The 25,214-nt window shown below is 37.5% G+C and overlaps 1 protein-coding gene across 4 annotated transcripts in view; it reads left to right on the forward strand.

Moving 5' to 3' along the window:
* HOMER2 (homer scaffold protein 2) overlaps positions 1 to 25,214 on the forward strand; it is a 237,425-nt gene that overhangs the window by 204,225 nt on the left and 7,986 nt on the right. For 2 of the 4 annotated variants that reach the window (XM_072619672.1, XM_072619681.1), the window contains exons 4-7: positions 3,815 to 3,907; positions 8,464 to 8,600; positions 10,622 to 10,778; positions 22,739 to 22,849. In XM_072619672.1, coding sequence (XP_072475773.1) covers positions 3,815 to 3,907; positions 8,464 to 8,600; positions 10,622 to 10,778; positions 22,739 to 22,849 — 498 coding nt within the window. The remainder of the gene's footprint in view (positions 1 to 3,814; positions 3,908 to 8,463; positions 8,601 to 10,621; positions 10,779 to 22,738; positions 22,850 to 25,214) is intronic. The other 2 variants (XM_072619675.1, XM_072619682.1) reach the window with 1 other exon arrangement.

Genomic DNA, 25,214 nt, shown 5'->3' on the forward strand with positions numbered 1-25,214 from the left:
CTCTCCATTCCCTCCCTGAGGTGGCATGCAATTTTATGTAGGTTCTACACGTACATTCCCATTAAATACATTTTCACCTTAGTCATGTTGCATAGAAGAATTAAAATGAATGGGAGAAATCATAAAACAAAACAAAACGTAATACAAAAGAAATGGTCTGCTTTATTCTGCAGTTGAATTCCATAGTTCTTTCTCTGGATGTAGAAGGCATTTTGCCTTAAGAAACCATTGGGAATTTTTTAAGTTCTGGCATTGAAATGAAGTTACTAAGTCTACCAGAAAAAGTCCTCACACACTGTGGTTGTTGCTGTATCCCCTATATTTTCATCTGTATCCCTTCCACACTTTCCTTTTAGAAAGGTATCCCATATGACAGTAAAAAAAAAAAAAAAAGAGAAAAAAATCAGCAAAACTGCTCAATACATTAAAAAAAATTAACATATGCAATGTTCCACACCTTTGGACTGCCCTTCTCCCACCTCTGCCAATATGAGGTCTTCTCTGAGGCCATACTTGTGAAACAAAGATGTCAAAGTCTTCCCAACGAAAATGTGTTGGGACACGTTAACATGCTGGTTTCCCTCACAGCTTGTGTTCTTGGCTCCTCTCCCACGTGGAGTATTGCATGAACTGTTCCTTCTTTTATTTTTGTCTTTGCTTTCCCAGCCTTCCTTACTCAGGTTTTTCCATTTTTTCCATTTCCATTTTTCTGGAGCAGAATTCAGATTTTGGTGTACTTTGAGCGTAGTCTGCCACAGAGGTCAAAGAATGCTGATAGAAATAGTGATGATAAATTTCTGAGGGAAACTTCCTCTCCAGTTACTTCCTCTTTTCAGAACGTATTTATGATTTCTCTATTACTATCACAATGGACCACAGATACTTTCTTGTTAATTTTCCTGAACTTTTCTATCTCATTTGCACTAAGTTAGTTTGATGGGGTATAAAGAAGGAACATCAATCATGTTTTCAAATATTTGTGTTAGTGTCTTTTGGGGAAGCTGACTTGCTCTAAATCCTACACACATACTATAATTAGAAGATGATACTTGTGTAGATAGGATATGCAGACCATTTTTTTTCCCAAGATCTTCTTAACATTTCCTTGACATTTCCATTTGGATGACCTCATATTCATCTCAAACTGAACATTTCCAAAATAGAACACATTATTCCCCTCTCCCCCCACCTCACCCCTTCTTCTAACTTTTCAAGTTCAAAGTAACTCCATTTTTCTAGTCACTCAGGGTCTTATTCTGGGAGATCTTTATTCTCAGTCCCTCACTCTCCAATAATTAGTCAATTGGCAATTCTGGGCAATTCCACCTCCTCAACATCTCTCACATCTGTTCTCTCCTTTCCATTCATACCACAACCACCTTGTTTGTCATCGACTCTCTTGGATTAGTACCTTCCCAGCTGGTCTCCCTACCTCCAGTTTGTCAGCATTAATTCATCTTCCACACAGCTGCCAAATTGCCAACTTTACTTGAAAGACTTCAGCAGCTCCTTGTTGCCTTTATGATCAACTACAAACTCCTTTGTTTTGCACTTAGAGCCATTAGCAAACCATCTTCCTCATATTCTTTAACTACTGACCAACTTGCTTTTTCCCTGTATGGGACATTGTATTTCCTGCCTCCATCTTATGTTTCACAGCCTGTCCTCCTTGTCTGAACGCTCTCCCTCCTTACTTCTGCCTTGTATAACCTTTAGCATCCCCCAAGCCTCAGCTCAAATGACACCTCCTCTGAGAAGCCTTTCCTGATGTCCCCAGTTGCTAGTTGTCTTTTATTATCTTTCTCAGTAGAGATAAATTATCTTAAAAACCAGGTGGTGCAGTGGATTGAGGGTCAACCCTGAACCTCAGGAGAACCTGAATTCAAATCTGGTCTCAGACACTTAGTAGCTATATAACCCTGGGCAAGTCACTTAACCTTGTTTGTCTCAGTTTCCTTATCTATATAATGTGATGGAGAAGGAAATAGCAAACCACTCTAGTATCTTTGCCAAGAAAACCCCAAACGGGGTCACAAAGAGTTGGATATGACTGAAAAGTGACTCAGCATCAACAGCAATTATCTTTAAAAATTACCCAGTTACTCAGTAGCTTGGGTTTGTTAAATGTTTTTTACCAGCAACATCTCAACTTCTAATTCCATGTTTCACTTTGAATCACCAAAGCCACCTTTCTCCAAACACACACAGCTTAGTGAACTATATTTGCTCATAAAAACTTGTGTCTTTTCACTGAGCATTGAACCAGAGAGAGGTACTCTCTGATCTTTCAGCTAGAAAAGGTTAGGGCTTCTTAAGGCCATTTCTATATACCTAGCTTTATTCTGCTGGTGTGGTAGAGCATTGGATTTGGAATCAGAGTTGTCAGTCATGTCCAACTCTTCATGACCCTATTTCAGGTCTTCTTGGCAAAGATACTGGAGCGGTTTGCCATTTCCTTCTCCAGCTCATTTTACAGATGAGGAAACTAAGGCAAAAAGAGTTAAGTGACTTGCCCAGGGTCATATGGCTAGTACGTGTCTGAGGCTGGATTTGAACTCATAAAGATGAGTCCTCCTGACTCCAGGGCCAGGACTCTGTCCGCTGTGCCACCCTGCTACTCCTTAGAATAGAGTATCTGATCACATATTAATGACACTCCTTTCCATTGCATGAGAAAACAGATAATCCCATTTAATGGACGTAACAATTAGGTCTTTGGCTCTTTTTCTGGCCTCTTGCTCAGAAGCTGTTGCTTCATTTTCAGGCACCCCCTTTTTTTTTAATGGTAGGTTTGATGCTTACCTCTTACTAACTGATGCATATTCTATTTACCACCGGTTTCCCCTTCCTTGCTGTCTTGAATCCATATAGGTCAAGTACCAACTTTTTCCAGTAGATATGGAACACTCCTAGCCCAAAGGCAATTTGGGAATGTTTCACAGTGAAAATGCCTATAAAGGCTTGGTCTTGTCTACCTTATGAATATTTAGCAAAACATTTCTGCAAAGGGAAAATTGTACATCAGTGCTGAGAGTTGAGACTGGAGTTTCCATGCAAAGTAAATACTGATCCATTTGTTACTCCTGATATTTTTTGCATGATTGAAATTAAAGTAATAAAGCAGAATGATAGTTACGTGATTAAAAACAAGAAGTAACTTTTGCTAAAAAGCCTTAAAACAGGCAATATTGAAATGTAATTTGACTGTCACCTGGCCTACTAATCACTCTACAGGTAATCTAGGGTCTTGCTATGTTTTCTTTGTCTATCTTTTCAATACATAAAATGAGTTTTCCACTATCCTAGAAGTAATGGTTCACTTCCAAATGTATTTTAACTAGTACCTAAAACACAGCATTTAATAATGTGAAATGCTAAAAGAACTGCCTTCCTGTACTTCTTCCTCCTCGTGTGTATGTTTAATTGTTCTTTGTACCCTGGGGCACAGTTGAATTTTTCTTTGCAGTTAGCAAATTATTTTTATCTTCATCTCAATCAATATAATTTTTAATCGTTACATTTTAGTAATAACCTGTGAGTCTTTATTAACTTTCCAGTCTTTCTCCTAGAAGTTCAGGAAGTCCTAGCCTGAGTGACTGTTTTCAAGTTTTCATTAGAAAAAGCATTTGCTAGACTCATAAGGAACGTTTTCCTGACCTTCCAAAAGTTATCTAAAAAGCTTGCTGTCGCTTGTTTTTTTTGCACACTTACAGTATTTGCTGACTTGAGAAGGATGCATAATGGTGATGGTGATTCTGAACAGCAGTAACGTTTGGGGCCAGGAATGACTTCAGTAAACATTATTAATGTTCAGTTTGCAGAGAAATTCCAGGAAGTGAAGGAAGCTGCCAAATTAGCTAGAGACAAGTCTCAAGAGAAAATCGAGACCTCAAGCAATCATTCTCAAGTAAGTAATTTATCCATGAAATAAACCTGTATTTCATCAGTTATTAGGTTTCATGAATGCTTTGGGCAAAAACACAAATGTTGGCAATGGAGAATTTGGGAAGGTTATTTGCACTTGTTGGCTTTTAGGATTCTCCTGGTATTTACCAATCTTTTTGCAGAACTCATGAATATCACAGGAAGTGAAGTCATGTAGAGTTTTGATAGAAAACTTTTCACTTCAGAGCAGCTGTACTGGGAGAATATCCTTTTGTATGTCCTTTCACTCAGTAATATTCCCTGTGACCACATAGTTTAAGGTGAACAGCAAGTGTCAGGCTGAAAGATGGATTTCACTTCTGTCCTAGTTTTCTTTTGATCAGAGGAGATCTAGCTTTATTATACTAAGAGTGACATAGATATATTCACTTTTTAAAGCAAATTGACTAAATGCAGTTCAGTTTTATTTTAATGTGAATTCAGGACATCTATATCTATTTTTTTTCTTTTTAAAATTTTTAAAAATTATTTATTTTTAGTTTCAACATTCAGTTCCACAAGCTTTTGAGTTTTAAATTTTCTTCCCTTCTTTTCCCTTCCCCCTCCTGAAGACAGCATGCAATCTGATAGATATCTATATCTATTAAGTACAGTCCTTTATAGCAGTAGAGTAAAGAACCTTGCTTTGGTAAAGCTGTGCTGTCCCAAGTTATACTTTGAGTAGATTCAGTGCCATCCCTGTTTATGTTTTTAGTAGAAAATTTTGTTTCAGAGTTAACATTTGACCAATATCCCTTTTATTCAATAACAGTAATGACTCTGTGTAAATATAGTCACATATTTATATATAATATATATAAATTCACATATTTATATATGTACACGTATGTATATATGTATGTCTGTGTGTGAATATATGTGTGCATATGTATATATGTGGGTGAATTATACATGTATGTGTATAGATACATGCATACATATATATTTTTTCTACTAAGACTTTTCCTGGTAATCTCAGTAAAATTGTTAAACAGTAAAATGTAGCTTAATTGTATTTCTTTATAAAAAGTCATTTCTTGTTTGGTATTCTTTATATTTCAGCTATAAATATTTATTTCATTTTTAGAAGATGTGTCTTAGAAACATGCATTTTATAATTTAAAATATTTTTATGATATTAGTTTTTCCACCTATGAAAGAAAACTGAAAGATGATGCTTTTTTGCTATGGTAATTTAGCAAAGCAAATAAAACTAGCAGTGGTAGCATCGTTAAATGCTAGTCAGGTCCAATAAACTAATCATCAATTGGGGGGGAGGGTAACCTTTGCCACCTTAACTAGGTCAATAGCCATCTTTTCAAATAGCAGACATTAAAGTTGTTCAACAAGAAAACATAAAAGCAAGCTTGCCTTAAACATTTTGTATATGCCAAGATGAATAAATATATTGATTTTAGCAAACATTTTCAAGTTTCTCACGGCACTATAAAGCAAAATGGAAGGATTTTAACTAGGTCAACATGAAAAAGTTAAAAGTTCCTCACCTAGACCCACGTTTCTATATCTTCTGAAACAAATTTAGAATTTGCAAAGTGACAATAGTTATCGCTTTGGTTAACAGAGCTGTTCTTTATTCATTAAAATATTTTTTGAACATCTTCTAAAGCACTGTGCTAGACACTGTAGGACAGTAGTTCTTAACCTGGGGTTTGTGAATTTGTTATTAGAACAATAACTAGTTTTCTCTATAATCCTGTGTCTTTTACACAGGAGGTTCATAGGTGCTTATAGGCTTCACCAGATGGTCAATGGTGTCCATGGCATACACAAAAAAGAGCTCATGGTGTAGAGGAGTCAGAAATTTCATGTAGTGATGGGTGAAGGGAAGGGATGCTCCCAATTTCTGGCCTTCACAGGTTTGTATTCTGGCTAAGGATAGAAAATGTAGCAGTTTAAAATGTCAAGAAATGATTAAGTACCATGAGTGTTGGAGACAGTTAGTGTTATAGATCAGAAGTGGGAAGAAATCGTTGTGGGCTAAAGCAGTTGAAGAAGACCTCATTGAGGGGATGAAACTTGAACCAGACTGTGAGGGATGGATATAGTTTGCTTAGCTAATGAGGGAAGAGTTATTCTGGGGGTTGTGAACCTTAGCAAGTTATGAATGAAACCAGAATCTTGGCAAGAGGTTAATAGATGAGAAAGTCCTAGAAGGTGAGGCTTCCACTGAAAGAGACAGGATTAGATAGATAGACTGATGTCAGCCTATGGAGTATTTTAGATTCAAGGTTGAATAGTATGGACTTTATTCTACAGGCCATGGGAGGCTATTAGAGATGTCTGACCATGGCAATGACCAGATGAAAATGGTGTTTTAGGAAATTAAGTTGGAGGTCTTCATTGTAGGATGTGTTGAAGAAGGAAGGTAGAAGATTAGTTAGATTATAGCAGTAATCAAGGCAACAAGATAATGAAGGCCTAAGTTTCTACTTATTGGTGTCTTAAATCTAAGTAACATGTTAGAATTAACAAAGTGCCTTCACATCCATTACAGACATACTAGACCAAACATCATTAATTGGTTCTTTGAAAGGGTCATGTCACACAAAATAACATTAGAGGGTGGAGTTCCATAGGTACAATATACTTACAGTGTTACAGTGGAATTTAACTATATTACGGTGGAATTTAGTTATATTAACAACCTTGTTGCAGAATAATGTTAATTAAGCCATTATTATAGAAGACATTCTTGGATCTCATTTGGTTTTCACCACCACCCTGTGGGGTAGGTAGATGCCCATTTTACATATCAGGAAACTGAGACTTAAAGAACTGACTTCTCCATGACCCCTCATATCTAGATGGAGCTGAAGTTCAGATTGAGGGTCTTCTGATGGAGCTAGTGTTTGTGTCATGCTTTCTCCTGACTAAATTAGTGGCACTGGGAATAGAGAAGAAGACTTGACTATAAGGAATCCAATGGCAGGAAAATCAAGAGATGGCGATGTGATAAAAGATCATTACCAAAACTATAGTTAGGAGTCAAAAGTGTGAAAGAAATGGCTAAGGTAAATGAATGGGCCCTTTAAGGGATGAAATGTAGATACTGTAGAGGGGATATTTGAGTCTTAAATATGCTGATGGGAAGAGAAAGCAGAATCATCACAAACATTGGAGACTTAGGAAGAAACCCAAGATCTAATACAATACAGTAAAATTCAAGAAGACAGTAAAAAGAAGGGTGGTGAAAAATATGTGCTACAGAGAGATCAAACAAGCAACAAGAACTTAAGTGCTTACTGTTTGCCAAGCTCTGTGCTAAGCACTGGGGATCGCCAAGAAGTCAAACCAGTCCCTTTTCTCAAAGAGCTTATATATAAATATTTATAAATCAAAATATACAAAAGAAATACAGAGATCAGGAAGAATCAGAACTGAGGGTTCAGGGCAGGGAGAGACCATTGGATTTGAAAAGAAAGAGTTTATTGGTGACATTGATCCAGAGGGTGAATTTGGTAGAGTGGTACCCTCCATTTAAATAGCTTTCTTTAAACTTTCCAACCTATGACATCGGGTCCCTAGAATAGTCTGTGAGCTACGTACAACAGTTTCCCAACATTGCTTAAAGGGATCATCACTAATAATTGAACATTATAGTCTCCATTCCATGATAACATCTTTGACTTCTATGTTGTCTAAATTTTAAGTGTTAAAATTCAGTTGCCACTTGTAAATCTGAAAATATGAACATTATTGAAATCTTCTCATTTTTCTTGACCTTGACTGGGGATGGCACAGACGAGGTACAGAAGGTCTTGGCTATTTTTCTCTTCTGTTGGTTAGTTCAAATTTGCAGCGATACTTGAGTTCTTATAATCCCTAGGGAATCAATCACAACTAAGGACTGACATCTATAATGCCAAAACTTAATATGTTTTCCTCTCTTTCTCTTGATATTGCATGGATATAAGTGGAACACACAAACTCTATGTCAGTTACCCCTGGCTTTTGTTAGGTTGCTGACCCGTCTTGTATTATTTTTGTTGTCTCTGATGATATTTTTACATTTCTTCTACTTACTTTGTTCCTGATGGCACAATGATACCTCAGTTTCATTAATATACCACCGTTTGTTAGCCATTACCATGTGTTTCAAGTTTATCATTATTAATTATGATTAGGAATAGTTATTGATATAATTATATAATTCATATCATGTCATTTATAATAACAATGCTTTTAATTTTCTTGGGGGTGGGGAATTTTGGAAACTAGAGCAAGCTTGTTAGAATGGTGTATAAAATATTAGGAAATAGGTAGTTATTGAAGTACCGAGGGATCCTCCTGTGAGTTAAAGGTCTGTGCTTTGGTGCATGAACTTAAATCTCTTATGACTCTTGAAGGGGTGGTTGTCCCCTGTGTTCCCAAGAAGCAAAATATTTCACTCTTTTTTTGTCTATATACATGTGCACCTGTGTACACGTGTGTACGTCTTGTTTTCCATATCTCTCATTTGCACATGTGGGAAGAAGAGTGAATTAGTTTAGTTTAGGCGACTTCTGTGACCCGTTATAGGAATCAGGATGTGAAACCCCATCTTCTACTCAGGCATCAAGTGTGAATGGAACAGACGATGAAAAGGCATCTCATGGCCCTGCTGAAACACATCTGAAATCGGAGAATGAGAAGCTGAAACTGGCCCTTACACAGAGGTAAGGAGGATTTCATTTGTAATTATTTCTCCCAGCTGTTTAATTCTTACTTGGTGGCATTTCCATTCTTTTCATTGGGTAGGAGGGATGTTTCAGTAAGTTGACCATTAAAGAAAGACCCCTGAAAACAACCCCTAGAGGTACCTTTTATGTGAACTGGAGGAGGATGCTACACAGAAAGCCAGGGCATTTTTCTTGCTTCCACACTGGCTCTCTGCCCACACATAATCAGAGGAATTCTAACTGAAGCTAACACATTTTCTTTGAGAGGAGGAAGCTGAGGACTCTGCATTCTCTTTTTAGGGAAAGAAGTTAAATATAAACATTCTTCCATTGAATGAGGCAATGAAGAAATGCTTCTCTCCAGTCCCTGTAACTTAGCTAGATTAAACTAACTCAGCTGCAGGAGTCTGACCCAATATGGAATGTCTTATAATTTTATAATTTTTCAGACAGGCCTATCTTATTCTGGATCCTGGACTGACTTGATTTGTATTGTACAACAGTACTTATTAGGTATAAAGAAGTTCTCGACTTTTTTTTGTCATTTTAGATTACTGAAATAGAAAGATTTCATACCTGAAATTAATCTTGCTCCAACACTCTAGATTAATGAGCAAGTGAATGAATGATATGAATGAACTTTAAGCCATTTCTTCAAATCAGCTTGACTTCTTTGATATCAACCTTAAAACCACCAACTTAAATGAGTTTTGATCATTCTAATGTGTGATCTTTGAAGTTTAAAGTGCATGGCTTTATGCCAAGTTCATGGAGCCTTGAGGCTGAATGTTAGCTCTCACAAGAAAAAAAAGGCTGCAAAATTATGTGAATACAGTTGGGTAAATTGATATTAACACATAGAAGACAATTTGAGGTCAGCAGCTAGTGCTACCAGTGAGTAGCTGTCAGGTTGGTTGACCCAACTTTCCAGAAATCTTACAATTAAGTTTTACTGTGAAACTCCTCCCAACTGTGATTGGAGATTACCTTAAGTGTCAAAGACTTCAAGGTTTAGAATAAAGAAAACAGCCTGAGGGTTGTAAAGGAATGATGACTGCTAGTATGAAACTCATTTTCTTTTAACCCCAGTGAACACATAGATGTAGTAAAAATATTTTCATTACTATGACAAGGCTTTGGGCTTTCAAAATTAAAGATTTTTTAAATGAATGTTTAAAGACTCCATTAAAAAAAATCATGGAAAATTCATGGAGGTCTCCACTAATTGAGGTCTCCACTTTGGCCACACAGCATGTACTGGATAAAACTCATGTTGGGTTTTCTTAGTCTAAGGAACTTTCTCTTCCATTTATGCCAAAGACATTTCCTAGAAGAGGAGGCTAAAAGGCATCATCTTAGCCCTCATCTTCATTTCACTATAGCATCTGAGGGGTATGTTTTCCAACCAGAGTGTTGTTTTTCTTCTTGAAATTGTTTCCTTGTGACACTAGTTTATTGTCAAGCACATCATAGAAGCCTTTCAAAGCTTTGAAGATTTCACAGAAGACTTTCCATTAAGTCTCAGGATCTAGTCAGGAATTGCCAGCAGCAAATATCTGTGGTATGGGATCAGTACCCTTACTGCTAATAGTAAGAACTGTATAGGAATAGGAACAGAAGACTTATTTGTTGGTCTCTTAACATATTGTGGAGTCTTGGATTACTATTTTATCCTTTAATTAAGTATTTTAAAAGAGTGAGGCTGGGAGCAACCAAATGATAGAAGGGTTTAAAAATTTTGATTTATCATAAAATTATTTTTGCTACAGGAAGAGTTAGGTTGATATTTGATATAAACCAGCAAATAATATTGGTTATCTTTAATGAAATTTATACAATTTTGGAGATAATATTATTGTCTCCATAGAAAAATAGGCTTTATGTTAAGTAGGGAAGGGTGATGTAAGTTCTAAAATACAGAGATGTTGACTGTATGGATGTGGCAGGGCCAGAATTTCTCTTGGAAGGGTCAAGCTCTATGGTATTGAATCTAACCTTCATTCCTATTATTGCAATAGTGCCTCCAACGTGAAGAAATGGGAGATCGAGCTGCAAACTCTGAGAGAAAGCAACGCACGATTGACTGCAGCACTTCAAGAATCTGCTGCCAGTGTTGATCAGTGGAAAAAACAGTTTTCTATTTGCAGAGATGAGAATGATCGCCTCAGAACTAAGGTAAGTCAGATGGCCTACACTGCTTAGAAGTGGGTGGGGGTTTCTGTAGTTGAATGGGATGCTTGGTTTGCTATATGCTGGGCACAGGCTGTCTAGATGAAAGATATGGGCCAATGAGAGATGGGGAAAGGAAGAAGAAAGAAAATAGAATTACAAGGCTATAGGCCAAGGGGGCCTTATTTTCTCCTTCCCTCTGGCTAGAGGAAAAGTGCTTTTGTCCCCTTTGCCCACCTCCTCCTACTGGACTGTCTCTCTCCTTCTTTTTCTTTACCTTATAAGTCATAATATGGAATTGAAGGGGTTTTTTAACTGCATACATTAAATTATTTTATATTCTTAGTTTAGAAAGACAATTAGTTGAATGTGTGATCTGTGATCTAAACCCTCATAGCTAGGTTTGAATTCTAGGGATTTTTTATTGATAAACAGTATCTGCTTGCTTTATCTTCCATTTATTTGGAAAGGTAGGAACTTTAGAAATAAACTCAGGTCTAAGCATTGTCATAATGCTAACAAAACCAAGTGGTGAATATCTCTGAAATAGTAAAGCATTTAATTAGGACCAGAATGAATAGTAAGGCAAGAGAAAAGCACTAGCGGCCACTGAACCATTTCTTTCCTTTGCTTCCACATCCTTTCTTCCAAAAGAAATTTGGACTGCAAGTTCCAGCCCAAACTCAGAACTCTGGTAGGAAAGACATAGGCAAGTCTCAAGAGCCTGACTGTACTCCTCAATGCGTCTTGGTTTGCTCTTCCTCAAACATGCCACACAAATTCCAGTCATGATTGAAGTATATCAGCTTTTGTGCAGCCTAGATATCTCATCTTCTTGTTCCATGGGGATTCAGAGATTCTCCAGAACTATCAGGATCCTACATCTCACCATTTCCCTGTATGATCATGAACCTACCAGAACCCTCTAATGTTTCTGTATCTTCATCTGCTGAAATTAACTTGCACCTTGCAAGAACTCCATGGAAAATAGTTCTTGTGCTTCCAGGGAATATTTCCTGGTTTTGGTGTGGTCATACATTAATTGTTCCTTCCTATTTCCACCACAGCAATGCCTATTATATACCTTTCTTCCCTCAAAAAAAGGGAGGGTGGGTGTGTGTGTAAATCTCTATAAATTCTATGAGATGCATATATTCAGGCTATAGGCACAAATTACACACAGAATAGTTACAGGCAAATTATCCCAAATACACAGATCACAAGCCAAGTACATAATATATATAGCCTCTGTTTTTTAATTCACTTACTTTTCAATCATGTCTGATTCTTCATGACTCCATTTGAGGTTTTCTTGACAAAGATACTAGAACGGTTTGCCATTTCCTTGTCCAGCTCATTTTATAAATGAGGAAATTAAGGCAAATAAGGTTAAGTGACTTGCCCAGGGTCATACACTTGATAAGTATCTGAAGCCAGATTTAAACTCATGAAGATGAGTCTTCCTGGCTCTAGGCCTGGTACTCTATTCACTGAGTCATTTAGCTTCCCAGGCTCCATTTTAGACTTGCATAATTTAGGTGATGGGTTGGTTGTCTGAATACAGTAAATCAGAATACCATCTTATAATTTCTCCTATCCATCAAAATCATTTAAGATTCCTAGAAAAGTATAATAACAGAAATAACCCTTTTGGTCAACCCTTTGGTCATAAACATCAAGTAAGGTATAAAACTGGGAGATGTATGCTCATCAAAGTTATTTTACCAGTGCAATGGAGAAGATCCAACATAGATTCTAAGTTGAAGAGAGATTCCCTGTGGGCATTGAGATCCTCCAGATGCTTCTGTTTGTAGATGATAGTTTTCTGGTTACCTTAAGCCCTAGAACCCTAAAACATCTCCTGGAAGAGATTCATAACTGTTTGAGAGCTCGGATTGACCATACACATAAGAAAGATGAAACGAGTAAAGAATGTCCACTGCTCAGATTGTGCCATACATGTGGATGAACAATCAACAGAACTTGTTCATCAATCTATATACCTGGGGCAGACAGAGATGGTCAGTGAAGTGGACCCAGAAGTGAAAGGAAGGAGGCTAGAGGGCTAAATCACCTTCAGAAAATTGCCAATATCCTTTAATCAATCAATTAAACATTTATTAAGCACCTACTATCCTAGTTTCTTCTGGAAGCAAAGGCCCGCCTTTTTAATACCAGTGTTGTATCAATGTTCTCCTATGGCAGCAAGACATAGGGAGCAACACAACAGTCTCTGACAAACTGAAAATGAATATCACACAAAAGGCAATGGAGAGATTCATGGTTGATGTGAACAGGCAACATAATAAAGAATTTTGAAGGAGAACTGGAGTAAAAGATGTCATCGGGGAAAGGATGATATAAAGAAAAGATGGACTGGTCATGTGACTAGGGATGACTGGTAGAAATCCCAAATCCTCCATTGTTACCTTTGGGATGTCAGGAGACATTGAGGTTGATTTTTCAACACATTGGGTGTGCCCTGTGGTGACCTCATGGTAGGACATGGACAAGAATTACACAGGATGGCCAGACATGGATCAGTTGTAATCTGTGTCATTGGAGGGAATGTTCAAATTGAAGAGATCCCAGGTCCCTCTGAGTATTTGAGAGTCCTCTAGATCACCAATGATTCCATCTTCTTATGGTAAGCACTCCCTCCCTGCTGAGATAGTATGTGACTCAGGAACTTGAAAGAGGCTCTGCGGAGGGGATGCTTGTCATTTGACTGCTTTAGACAAGTAACTTCCATCCAATCAGTGGTAATTTGGTGTTAATGACCCTTTTCCTGTGTGTTTCAGATCCCTTTCGTCCACCTTTCTACCTCTTAACCCACTCATAGGCATCACCAAGGTTTCTTTCTTATGGCTTTCAGCATGCTCTTTTAGTATTTTTTCCAGATTTAATGAGTGTCCTGATAGATCACCACTACCAGGCAGTTCATGTCACCTGTACTTTTTCTTTGAATCTCTGAAAAGTAGTGATAGCCTCAGAAACCTCTTGAGACTTGTACTTAAATGGCTATGATCCCATGACATCTATAAAAGTTATAGAATATTAATAATAGCCAGAATAATTTGTCACTTTAAAGTTTACAAAGCATTTTCCAAACTTTTTTTCATTTTTCCCTCAACAACTCTTGTGAAGTAAATATTATTTCTATTTTCTAGATGAGGAAACTGAGGCAGAGTACCCAGAGTCACATAGATAGAATGTCTCTGAGGCTAGATTTGAATTCAGGTCCTCTTGATTCCAGGTCCACTGCTTTATCCACCTAGCTGCCTTAAATATTTTTATTTTTGATATCATATTTTTCTTATATTCCTCTGCCATGGGTATCTGACAGTAATAATAGCCCCTGTCCAGGTTTAACACTGAGAACCATTGACTGCCTAGAAAACCGTCAAGGGGGCTTGCTTGAATTCATTGGATTCCACTGATGTATTTTAGTTCTGTTATTTTAAGTCTGAGGGTCTTCAAGTATAGACCTTAATCCTCTCATTCTTCCATACTGGCAGTGTGAGTAAGGCATAGGTGCTTTGGGACTTTGTGATAGTGCTTCAGATCCACTTTCTTAAACTGAGACATTATCTGCATTGGTCCTTGGGCATATTTCACATCCCACTCCTGTATACTGAACACACTGGCTTTCAATGTGGAATTTTTTGTTCTAGTAATCCTTGTGTTTATTGGGCATTGGACCATGTTCAAAGATGAGCTTGGCTTGATTCACCTCTGACCTGGAGGCCTGTGTGCTTCCTTGCAGCCCTCTGCTTACCCTGTCCTCTTCCTTCCTGTAAATTTCTGTGTAGGAGTCATGGATTGTCAGCATCCTTAGGTAATAAGCTTCCAGGTCACTGCCTGTAGTACAGAGTCAATTCTTTGAATAGATTAGTTTTGGTCCCAATCAATGACAAAACCTGAGAGAGTTTTCCTGTGACATACCTGGGCTACCTGCATCTCCCTGGTATCTGCACCTTCCATAAGAAACTACAGGATCTCTGCAATATAACCATGTTATGTCTGTGGAGGTCAACTTCCTGCATTGGCTATAAGGTGCATGTTACAAGTATTCCTCATAACATGAACTAGGAGATAATTGTGCCTTGGGATCCACTTTGGGTCCACTACATTATGTATCTTTAATGTGCACACACAGATGCTCTATGTCACGTGAGTCCATGGAAAGGATCCATAAAAGGTTGGTGGGGCAAACAGGAGTTCAATTCTTTGGGCCCAAGCTGGCCTTGTCCTTGACTTCATCCCTGTGTCCTGGTGTCATTCCAATCGACTTGGGATTCTGGATTCTTCTTTCAGGGATATATAGCATGCACATGCCTATCTTGTCCTCAGAACAAAATACTATTCAACCTCTTTGTCCTTCCTTTTGAGAGAAGAGGTGGTTCTTGAAGAGAATGGCCATAACCTTTAAACCCAAACTTCCTTTTCGCTTGGAGGAAGTTACTGTGAACCAGCAGGTTTGACTTACGGTGCAGCTTAATCATTCTGGCATGTCTCAGCTTCTACTTTGGTCCTCATGCCCCATTCCTGAGGAACTCTGATTGTGTTAGGAGGATTTTCTTTTAGCCTTTACATATTTTTAGCATCTGTGAATTTTCCATTTATCTCCCAAATCATTCTCAGTATTCATACTACTCACAGCCATAGGTGCACTAACACCACATCATACTATATAGATAGCCCCTCTTATCACTTGAGTCAGTCTAGTGGGATCCATGTCATGACCACAGCTCCCATAATCCCAGTGACAGACATCTGGAGCAGCCACTCAAATCTTAACCTTTTCTTTTCCTGTTGGGTATTTGATGGTAATTTCACATAAGTATCCTCAGAACTCTCAAAGTCATCCAGATTCCAAAAACATTCAATATTGTGACCTTGAAGTATTCCTACATATTTAATTTGCATGTGATATCAAGAGCAGATTCCCTCAGATTCTGTGTTGTTTTCCAGTCACGTTTTAGTTGTATCTGACTCTTTGTGACCCCATTTGGGGTGGTGTGCCATTTCCTTCTTCAGCTCATTTTACAGATGAGGAAACTAAAGCAAATGGGGTTAAGTGACCTACCTAGAGTCACTCAGCTAGTAAGTATCTGAGACCAGATTTGAACTCTAGAAGATGAGTCTTCTTGATTCCAGGTTTGGCACTCTGTCTACTGTGCCATTTAGCTACCTGTTTTTCTCAATCAAACCCCTATTACTTTTGTGTCATGTGTGTGGCATGTTCTAGCCAGAGTAAAGCCTTCCCTCATAAGACAATCATATCACCCTGAGAACAGCCTTAATATTCTATTTGAATGATCCATGACCCATAGTCTGAGCTAGTGTTGCCAACATACCCCTGTTCCCAAGGATGTGTCTGTTCTCTGATAGTTCCTTCACATGTTCTATTATCCATCTTTTCTACAGTGGCTTTTAGCTTCTTTATGGAATCTTAGCCAGAAATAAAATGCTAAGTAATTAATTTCCCAGTGCCCCCTTTCCAACGACCTTTCTGAACATTTTTTTCACCACTTTTCTGTGATTAAATAGAGTACAGGGGAAGAGAGGTTAGTTTCTTCATTAATGGAGGATCAGTGAAAGAGTACATTCAAATAAAGGAAGGAAAAGGTAAGATTGCAGTTTGACAGAAACCCATGATTTCTTAAAATGAAGTAACATAGAAGCATATAATATTGTTCTTAAATTGTAAAGAGAAAAAAGGAATAAGATCTGTATTATGTTTGAGGATCGTGTGTGTGTGTGTGTGTGTGTGTGTGTGTGTGTGTGTGTGTGTTTTAGCCTCCGGGGAAAAAAAACAAGTCCATGAAATTAAATTTGGTGAGATCACCCACTACAATTGTAATTTATCTTATCTATATTTTGAATTTCAACTATTGCCTTATACACAAAAGTGTATGATGCATTAATAAATGGTGCATTTAAAAAGTATTGAAATACTGGTTTAATTGTTTCTGCTTTAATTCTGTCACCTCCAGGATCAAATGTAAAATCCTCTCTGCCTTTTAAAGCCCCTTCATAACCTTCCCCCTTCCTACTTTTCCAGTCTTCTTATATTTTGATCCTCCCCTTTCCTACTCACTCGGTGAGTTAGCCACCCTGGCCACACAGTGTGCTATATCTTCTGACTCAGTGCCTTTTTTATGGTCTAGCCTGTGCACCTGGAATGCTCTCCCTCCTCATTTCTGCCTCTTGACTTCTCAGGGTTCCTTCAAGATGTAGTTCAACTCCTACCTCTGTTAGAGGCCTTTCCCAGTCTCTATGTCTCCCTTTACCCAATATGATCTCTCTGAGACTACTTTCTTTTTACCTTGTATACATCTTGTAGGCACACAGTTGTTTATGTGTTGTTTGTCTCGTTAGATTGTGAGCTCCTGCAAGTCAGGGACTGTCTTTTGCCTTTTTTGTGTCCCCAGAATGCTTAACACAATGACATACACATAAAAGCATTTTTTGATTGCATATAGAGACTTTTCATAAGAGCGTCAAACTGTGAAGTGGGGTTATAAAGTGGAAAGAATGTAGGCTTTGGAGTCCGAGGAGCTGGGTTCAAGTGCTGACTGCCACTTCTACCTCTGTGATTTTAGGCAAGTCTCTTAACCATTTTGACCTTCTGATGCATCATCTGTAAAATGAGGAGGTTGGCCTAGATGACTTCTTTCTAGTCCTTTCTAGTTCTAGAGCTTAAAATCTTGTAATGCTAGTACTTCCATTTTATGATTGGAATCAATTTGTCACCAAGACCTCTCCCATCCTGAAAGTTCTGTACTGGCTGAAAAAAATTATTTATCCTGCCTCACCTGGACATTTGTGAAGCACCAGGAGACTATGCTCCTTGACCCTCTCAGTGTTGTGTTAATGAAATAAAACCATTTTGTACATTTGTTGAGTTACTTTGTTGTATTTAAGGTGGTTTTCTCTGGAATTGATGTGGGCCCCTAAAACGTTATGTTACTTATCTGAACTTCAGTGTCTTCTTCTGTAAAATGCATTGGATTATATGCCATCTAAGATCCCTAAATACTGGATACTAAATACTGTAAAACAAAGGCAGGGCCTGTGGAATTTGAAAAGAACGTGGAACCACAACACACTGTGCCCAAGTGGTTTAAAAGAGAAATTAGAATTATGATATCAGAATTTATGACCTCCACCTTCCCTCCACTACCCCCCTCCCCAAATGGGCAGAATAGAAAAACTGGAATCTTCCATGGCAATTCTCACCAAAGAAACAAAAGAGAGAACAATAGATTGGGAATGAAAATACACAGAAACAGGGGACACTTTACAAGAAGCAAAGAAACCAACATTTTTAAAATATGCTCACTATGTAAGCAAAAATACTGATCTCAAAGACTGGCTGTGTAGAGAACCTGAATTTTAATCCTGTCTCTACCATTTACTTCATGTGTGACTTACACAAGTCATTTCAAATGTGGGAGGAGATGTGGAAAAAACAGAGACACGAATACACAGTTGGTGGAGTTGTGAACTGGTCCAACCATTCTGGAGAGCAAAATAGAACTATACTTTATAAAACTGAGTATACCCTTTGACCCAGAAATACTATTACTAGATCTATATCCCAAAGAGATCAAAGAAAAGGGAAAAGGACCTACTTGTTCAAAAATATTTATAGAATTGGAAATTGGAAATCAAGGGATGTGCATCAATTGAGGAATGATTAAACAAGTGTTGTATACGATTGTGATGAAATACTTATTGTGCTATACGAAATGAAGAACAGAATGCCTTCAGAAAAACTTGGAAAGACTTATATGAACTGATACAAAGTGAGATGAGCAGGAGTAGGAGAATAGTGTACTCAGTAACTGCAATAATGTAAGGGTGATCAACTGGGAAAGACCTAGCTCCTCAAATCAATGATTCAAAACAATTCCAAAGGTTCTAGGATAAAAAAAAAATGTTATCCACCTTCTTTCCCTTATTCAATAAAATCTAATGACTCCTTGACAGGATAAAATATAAACTTTTTTTTAAAGCCCTTCATAAACTAGTCCCAACCTATCTTTCCAGCCTTGTTCTTCATTACCCCATTTCCTGCACTCCATGATTCATACAAACTGGACTTCTGTTTATTTTTCACATTCATAGTACTTCATCTCTCATCTCAGTTGCTTTGTACTAGATGGTGCCCATGACTGAAATCTATTTTTTATTATCTCTGACTCATGGATTCCCTCTCCTCCTTCAAGACAAAGTTCAAGCACCACCTTCTACAGTCATGAAGCCTTTCCCGATTCCCTCCCAACAGCTAGTGCCTTCCCTCTCTTGTATCTTATGATCTTGTGTTTATTTAATATTTTTGCTTATATTTATTCTGTATATACTTTTTTATGTGTATGTATATACATGTTGTCTTTCCTGATAGAGTGTAAACTCTCTGAGAGTAGGGACTTCATAAATGCTTGTTGGTTGGTTGATTGAGGGAACACAGGCTTTGGCTAAAAAGCAAGCCTTCTTTGTTTTAAGAAGGGTCTGGTAATTATTTCTGAGAGATCTATTGTTACAAAATTTTGGAATGATTCCCTAAGCTGAAATGCCTCAGTTGTAAAAACTGTAAGAGCTATAATGATACACGGTTTAGAAAACAGTGTACTGACACTCATCTATTAGCAGCTCTAAGTGGTTCAACTTCTTATGAGCTGAACTTGAAAACTGAAGACATTAAACATCCCAACTCTGTCATCATTTCTGAATATTTCACTTCCAAGGAGAGCTGTAAAAGATTGGGTTCTAAAGGCATTACTTATTTGCAGCACTGTATAAGATTTCTGGACTTGGAGTCACAAGGGGATCTGGGTTTTACTCCTGCTTACTGTACTTTACTTACTTTCCTCCTGATGCTTACTAGCTCATGGGAAGGTCACTTAAACTTTGAGCCTCCATTTCCTCATCTGTAAAATATAAAAAACAAAAATACCTGTCTCATTAGTTGAGGGGATCAAATAAGATAATTAATGCTTTGCAAAGCTCAAAGCCTAGTATAAACATTAGCTCTTGTTATTGTCAGAAAAGCTTTGAATTTACAATTTTTACTACCAACGAAGCTTTTAAGTTAATACAATAACCAAATGGCAACTAGAGGAAGAAATAGTAATGCAAAGAATGTAAATGTTCAAAATAGGTCTACTCCAACATGGTGTCCTTGATAGAATGTTGGACTTAAGAGACAGGAAGAGCTAAATTTAAGTGCTACTTTTGAGTTATGTGACCGTAGTTAAGTTGTCTAATTTCTCTGACCTTCAGTTTTCTCTTCTGCCAAATGGGGCTAATAATCCCTATAGTCCTATTTTACTGGATTGTTGCATGACTCACATTATGCTTGCTTTTCAAATATTAAGGTACCATGTAAATATCAGCTATTGTTATTATTTTGTGGCTCAGTCATTTCAGCCGTGTCTGCCTCTTCATGACCCCATTTGGAATTTTCTTCACAAAGTTACTGGTGTGGTTTGCTCTTTCCTGCATTTTACAGAGGAGGAAACTGAGGTAAACAGAATTAAGTAGCTTACCTAGGGTCACACAGCTGCTAAGAGTCTGAGGCTAGAGTTGAACTCAGGAAAAAGAATCGTCCTGACTGTAGGCCCACCACTCTATCTATTGCACCACTTAGCTGCTCATCATCATCATTACTTTAAAAATATTTTTGAGTAATTTAGAAAATTTATTTCCTTGGTTCCCCAAATCTCCAGGTATTAGGTGCCAAAAGTTTGGTTTCTACACAGCTCTGAAATTGAAGTCTTAAAATAAGTTGATTGGTGCCTTTGTTTTCACACGACAGATATTTTTTGATTTTCCTCCTATCCCAAGAAAATACTCCCTTGTCAAGAGAAAATGGTTAAGTAAAATCAACAGACGTGGTGACTATATCTGGTAGCACATAAAACCTTCAGTCCCCCTACTTCTCTCTCTAACTAGAAGAGAGGTATGTTTAATTGTCCATCTTCTTGAACCAATATTGGTCATTGTCTTTAATCTGAATTCAACTGCCGTTTAGTGTTTATTCTATGGACGTTATTGCAGTGATTGTACTTATTGTTCTTCAGCTTCAGCTTTCTTTGCTTGGCATCAATTCATATGAATCTTTCCATGTTTCTCTGAGTTCTTCATACTTATTCTCACAGTGTAATTATATTCTGTTAAATTCATATAACACATTTGTTGATCCATTCCTCTCTTGATGAGGTGCTCACTTTATTTCCAGTTTTTTGCTACTACACAAAAGGTTACTATGAATATTTTGGTACGTATGGGACCTTTCTTTTTGTCTTTACCTTTCTTAGAGCGTATCCTCAGAAATGACATTGCTGGAATGATAGGGTATAAACCATTTAGTGATTCTTTTCTCACCTAATTCCACATTACTTGCCAAAAGGGTGGAACTGCTTTACAATTCTACTGACAGTGCACTGTCCGTGTGCCTATTTGGTATGTGAATTTTAATTTGTATTTTGAGATTTAGGTATTGACTACTTAGGATGAACTGACTTGGAGACTGTATTGTGGTGGTTTTCATGAAATATATGGTACTCAAGTTCTAATTTTACTTCATACTGTCAGAAGAAAGTGGATACATGGTTGCTAATTTGTTTTTGTGTGTGGCATGTTAGGCAGAGGTTTCCCTTCTTGCCATTTCTACAATACTAGCAATAAACCTCATCCATGTAAAATAGTTCATTAATCTTAGGGCTCACCTTTAGTACTATAATATTTAAAAGATTTGTGGTTTCATTTGCATGAATCCTCTCTCCAACAGAAATGGCAGTTCCCTAACATCTGTTTTTATGAGATGCTATGGGTAAAAAAAATTGTCAGCAAGTCTCTTAGTGAAGAGATTCTTCACACTTCGCGAGGCTGGTCCTCTGAAAGCAGAATCAGCCCCAAAACAGGCCTTTCCAGCTTGGTAGGACCAGTTGGTTCTTGTGTTCCACTGGCATAGCCTTTGGGCTTAATGTGATACAATTTAACAGATGTTATATAGCAAGACATCATAGTGTATAATGTGATATGATATGATATAAGCTAACATGTATATAGCACGTTAAAGTCTGCAGAATGCTTTACATGTTATTTTATTTGGTCTTCACAACGATCTTGTGAAGTAGATGTTATGATTATCCTTATTTTACAGTTGAAGAAATGGGGCCTGAGAGAGATTAAGCGTCTTGCCCAGGGTCACACATCTAGAAATCATCTGAAGCTGGATTCAAACTCAATTGTTCCTGACTCCCAATCCAGTGTCCTAGCCACTCAGCTACCTATCTGGATAGAAGTGAAACCAGATTTATTCACTCTTATTTCAGTATCTCCTTTTTTGGTGGTTCTGGGGGAAAAGGGCTAGGCTACATGTCAACTGATTTAGGAAGGAGAAAGCTTCTTAGAATTTGCCATTCAAATCTGACTTCTTTCCAGGAGTAGGTGCTCTGTTCAGTAGGGAAATGTCTTTGTTGTGATCAGAAGTTTAATACCATTATTGCTTATTTGGAAATCACTCCTATGCCTTGAGATGTAGTCGCATGGCACTGTTGGGAACTTGAGATGAAACAAAATACATTCAGTGCATGAATAAATAACTATAAAAATCTTTTTGACATAAAACCAAATAGATTCAGTGGGATACTGACCCTTGCCTTTGCCTGAATCCTTGAAGAAAACCATCATTTACTGGTTTGCAACAGGAACATGAAAATAGAAATACAAATTATCCTGAAACTAAGACTTGTTACGAATTATCCCACCGATAGGAGTCCATAGAGGGTTTCAGATGGAGGCTTACTCATTTACGGGGATTGTTGTAAATGGGTTAGTTAATTTTTTTTTTTAGTCCAGGAGGGGAGGGGAGCAGAGAGATGCCTGGGATCTTTTGTGTTGCATCAAGAGTGAATGAGCATTTCTGCTTTCACATGTGATGTTCCTTGAAGATTGAAGAATTGGAAGAACAGTGTAATGAGATAAATAAGGAGAAAGAGAGGAATGCGCAGCTGAGCAGGAGACTGGAGGCCCTGGAGTCTGAAATTCAAGAAAAGGAGCGGGTAAGTGAGAATCAACAGGACGACCGAGTGCTGTCTGTGACGAGCTCTGGTTGGTTGGTGTCTTATCTTCTGTCTTTCTCCATGAAGGTACTTCAGGCAGACTTAGAGGAACATCTCCCCAGGTGGCTGCCCTGACTTTGTTATAGTAACCATTTTTACCTAATGATAAGGTGCTCCATTAGAGGAGATACTACTGAAAATTTTAAAATGCTTTATTATAAACAGGCAAGGGAAATCCTAAAATCCTTTAATATGGTTAAACTGCTTACATTCCTACATGGGAAGATGATATTTCTAACTCATAAGACCTTTCTCATTATTAGGGTAGTTAGAAGGAGTATTTCTAGACAGAGAGCACAGATGTGACTTGAATATGAAGGGATGATATCTAAAAAGTAAAGTTAAGGGGTGAGAGAGAAATGTACTGGGAGAAAGAAAAAGGAGAGGTAGAATGGGGTAAATTATCTCACATAAAAGAGGTAAGAAAAAGCTGTTATAATGGAGGGGAAGAGGAAGGAGGTGAGGAGGAATGAGTGAACCTTATTATCATCAGAATTGACTCAAAGAAGTAATAACTTCAGTTGGGTATTGAAATCTGGCTTACCCTACAGGAATGTAGTAGGGGAAGGGGATAAGAGAAGAGGGGAAGTGATAGAAAGGAGGACAGATTGGAGAAGGGGGCAGTCAAAATCAAAACACTTGGAGGGGACAGGGTGAAAGGAGAGAGAGAAAGAATAAACAGAGGTGGAGGTAATAGAATGGAGGGAAATACAGTTAGCAATAGTAATTCTGAAAAAATTTTGAAGTAAGTTTCTCTGATAAAGGCCTCATTTTGCATACATGTAGAGAACTGAGTCAAATTTATAAAAATTAGAGCCATCCCCAAACTGATGATCAAAAGATATAATCGGTTTTCAGATGAAGTAATCAAAGCTATGTATAGCCACATGAAAAAATATTCTAACACTACTGATTGGAGAAATGCAAATGAAAACAGTTCTGAGGCACTACCTCATACCTATTAGATTAGCTAATAAGACAGAAAAAGTAAATGAAAATTGTTGGAGAGATTGTGGGAAAAGTCAGACATTAATGCACTGTTCGTGGAGTTGTGAACTAATTTAATCATTCTGTAGAACAATTTGTAACTATAACCAAAGGGCTATAAAACCAGGCATACTCTTTGACCTAGCCATACCACTATTAGGTCTATATCCCAAAAAGGATTTTTTAAAAAAGGAAAAGTACAAAAATATTTGAAGCAGCTCCTTTCTGGGAGTAAAGAATTAGAAACTGAGGGGATGCCCATCAATTGAGGGGTGGTTGAACCAGTTGTGGTATGCGATTACGATGGAATACTTTTGTACTAACGAAAAACCTGGAAAAACTTACGGGAACTGACGCAAAGTGAAATGTGCTATGTACAAAGTAGCAACAATGTTGCAAGATGGTTAACTGTGAATGACTTAACTGTTCTCAGCAATCCAGCCATCCAGCACAGCTCTGAAGGACTTATGGAAAATGTTATCCATTCCCAGAGAAAGAACTGATGATGTCTGAGTATAGATTGAAGCATACTCGTTATTTTTCTTGAGATTTTTTGGTCTGTTTTCTTTCACAACATGACTATTATGGAAATGTTTTGCATGAGTGCACACATATAACTTATATAGAATTGCTTGCCTTCTCCATGGGAGAGAGGAGGAAGGGAGAGAATTTGGAACTCAAGGTTTTAAAAACAAATATTAAAATTTGTTTTTAAATGTAACTGGGGAAAAATAAAATACAAAATAAAAATGCTTTATTAAGTTAAAGATGTCAAATCAAAGCCATAATTTCACCAAATAATTTAGTACAAGGTAATTTTCTGTTTTCTAAAAGGCTTGTAGGGTGGCCTTTGGGAGAATCTGGCATTTAAAAAAATTTAATGTCTTTAACATTTCCTCTATTCTTACCTCTTAGCATCTTAAAGTAGAAGTTTCCGTTGGAGCCAAGAGACTTGACCAAATTGCGTCATCAGTCCATACTAGTAGGCCTATCTCTTCCTTGTTCTTTTCCTTACGCTAACTTTAAAAAGTCCTTTTTATTGTTAGAAAATTCTCAAAGCTCCTTGTGGGCATTAGCTCACTTAACATTATTCTTACAAATTCATGCCATCCAGTTTATTCGTCCTCTGTTCCATGCCCCTCCTCTCCATCCTTTGTACAAAGTCTTTTGAAAATCTGAGCTCATCAGAAAGCAGCCTGTATAATGACACTGTTTTAACCAAGAAACATAAACACAGTGAGATTTACCCATAGGAGAGGTTCAGTAAATATTTATTAGTTGATAAAATTGAATTAAATTAGGATAATGAGATGGGTTT

Source organism: Notamacropus eugenii, chromosome 1 (assembly GCF_028372415.1).
Source record: "Notamacropus eugenii isolate mMacEug1 chromosome 1, mMacEug1.pri_v2, whole genome shotgun sequence".
NCBI classification, from domain to species: domain Eukaryota; kingdom Metazoa; phylum Chordata; class Mammalia; order Diprotodontia; family Macropodidae; genus Notamacropus; species Notamacropus eugenii.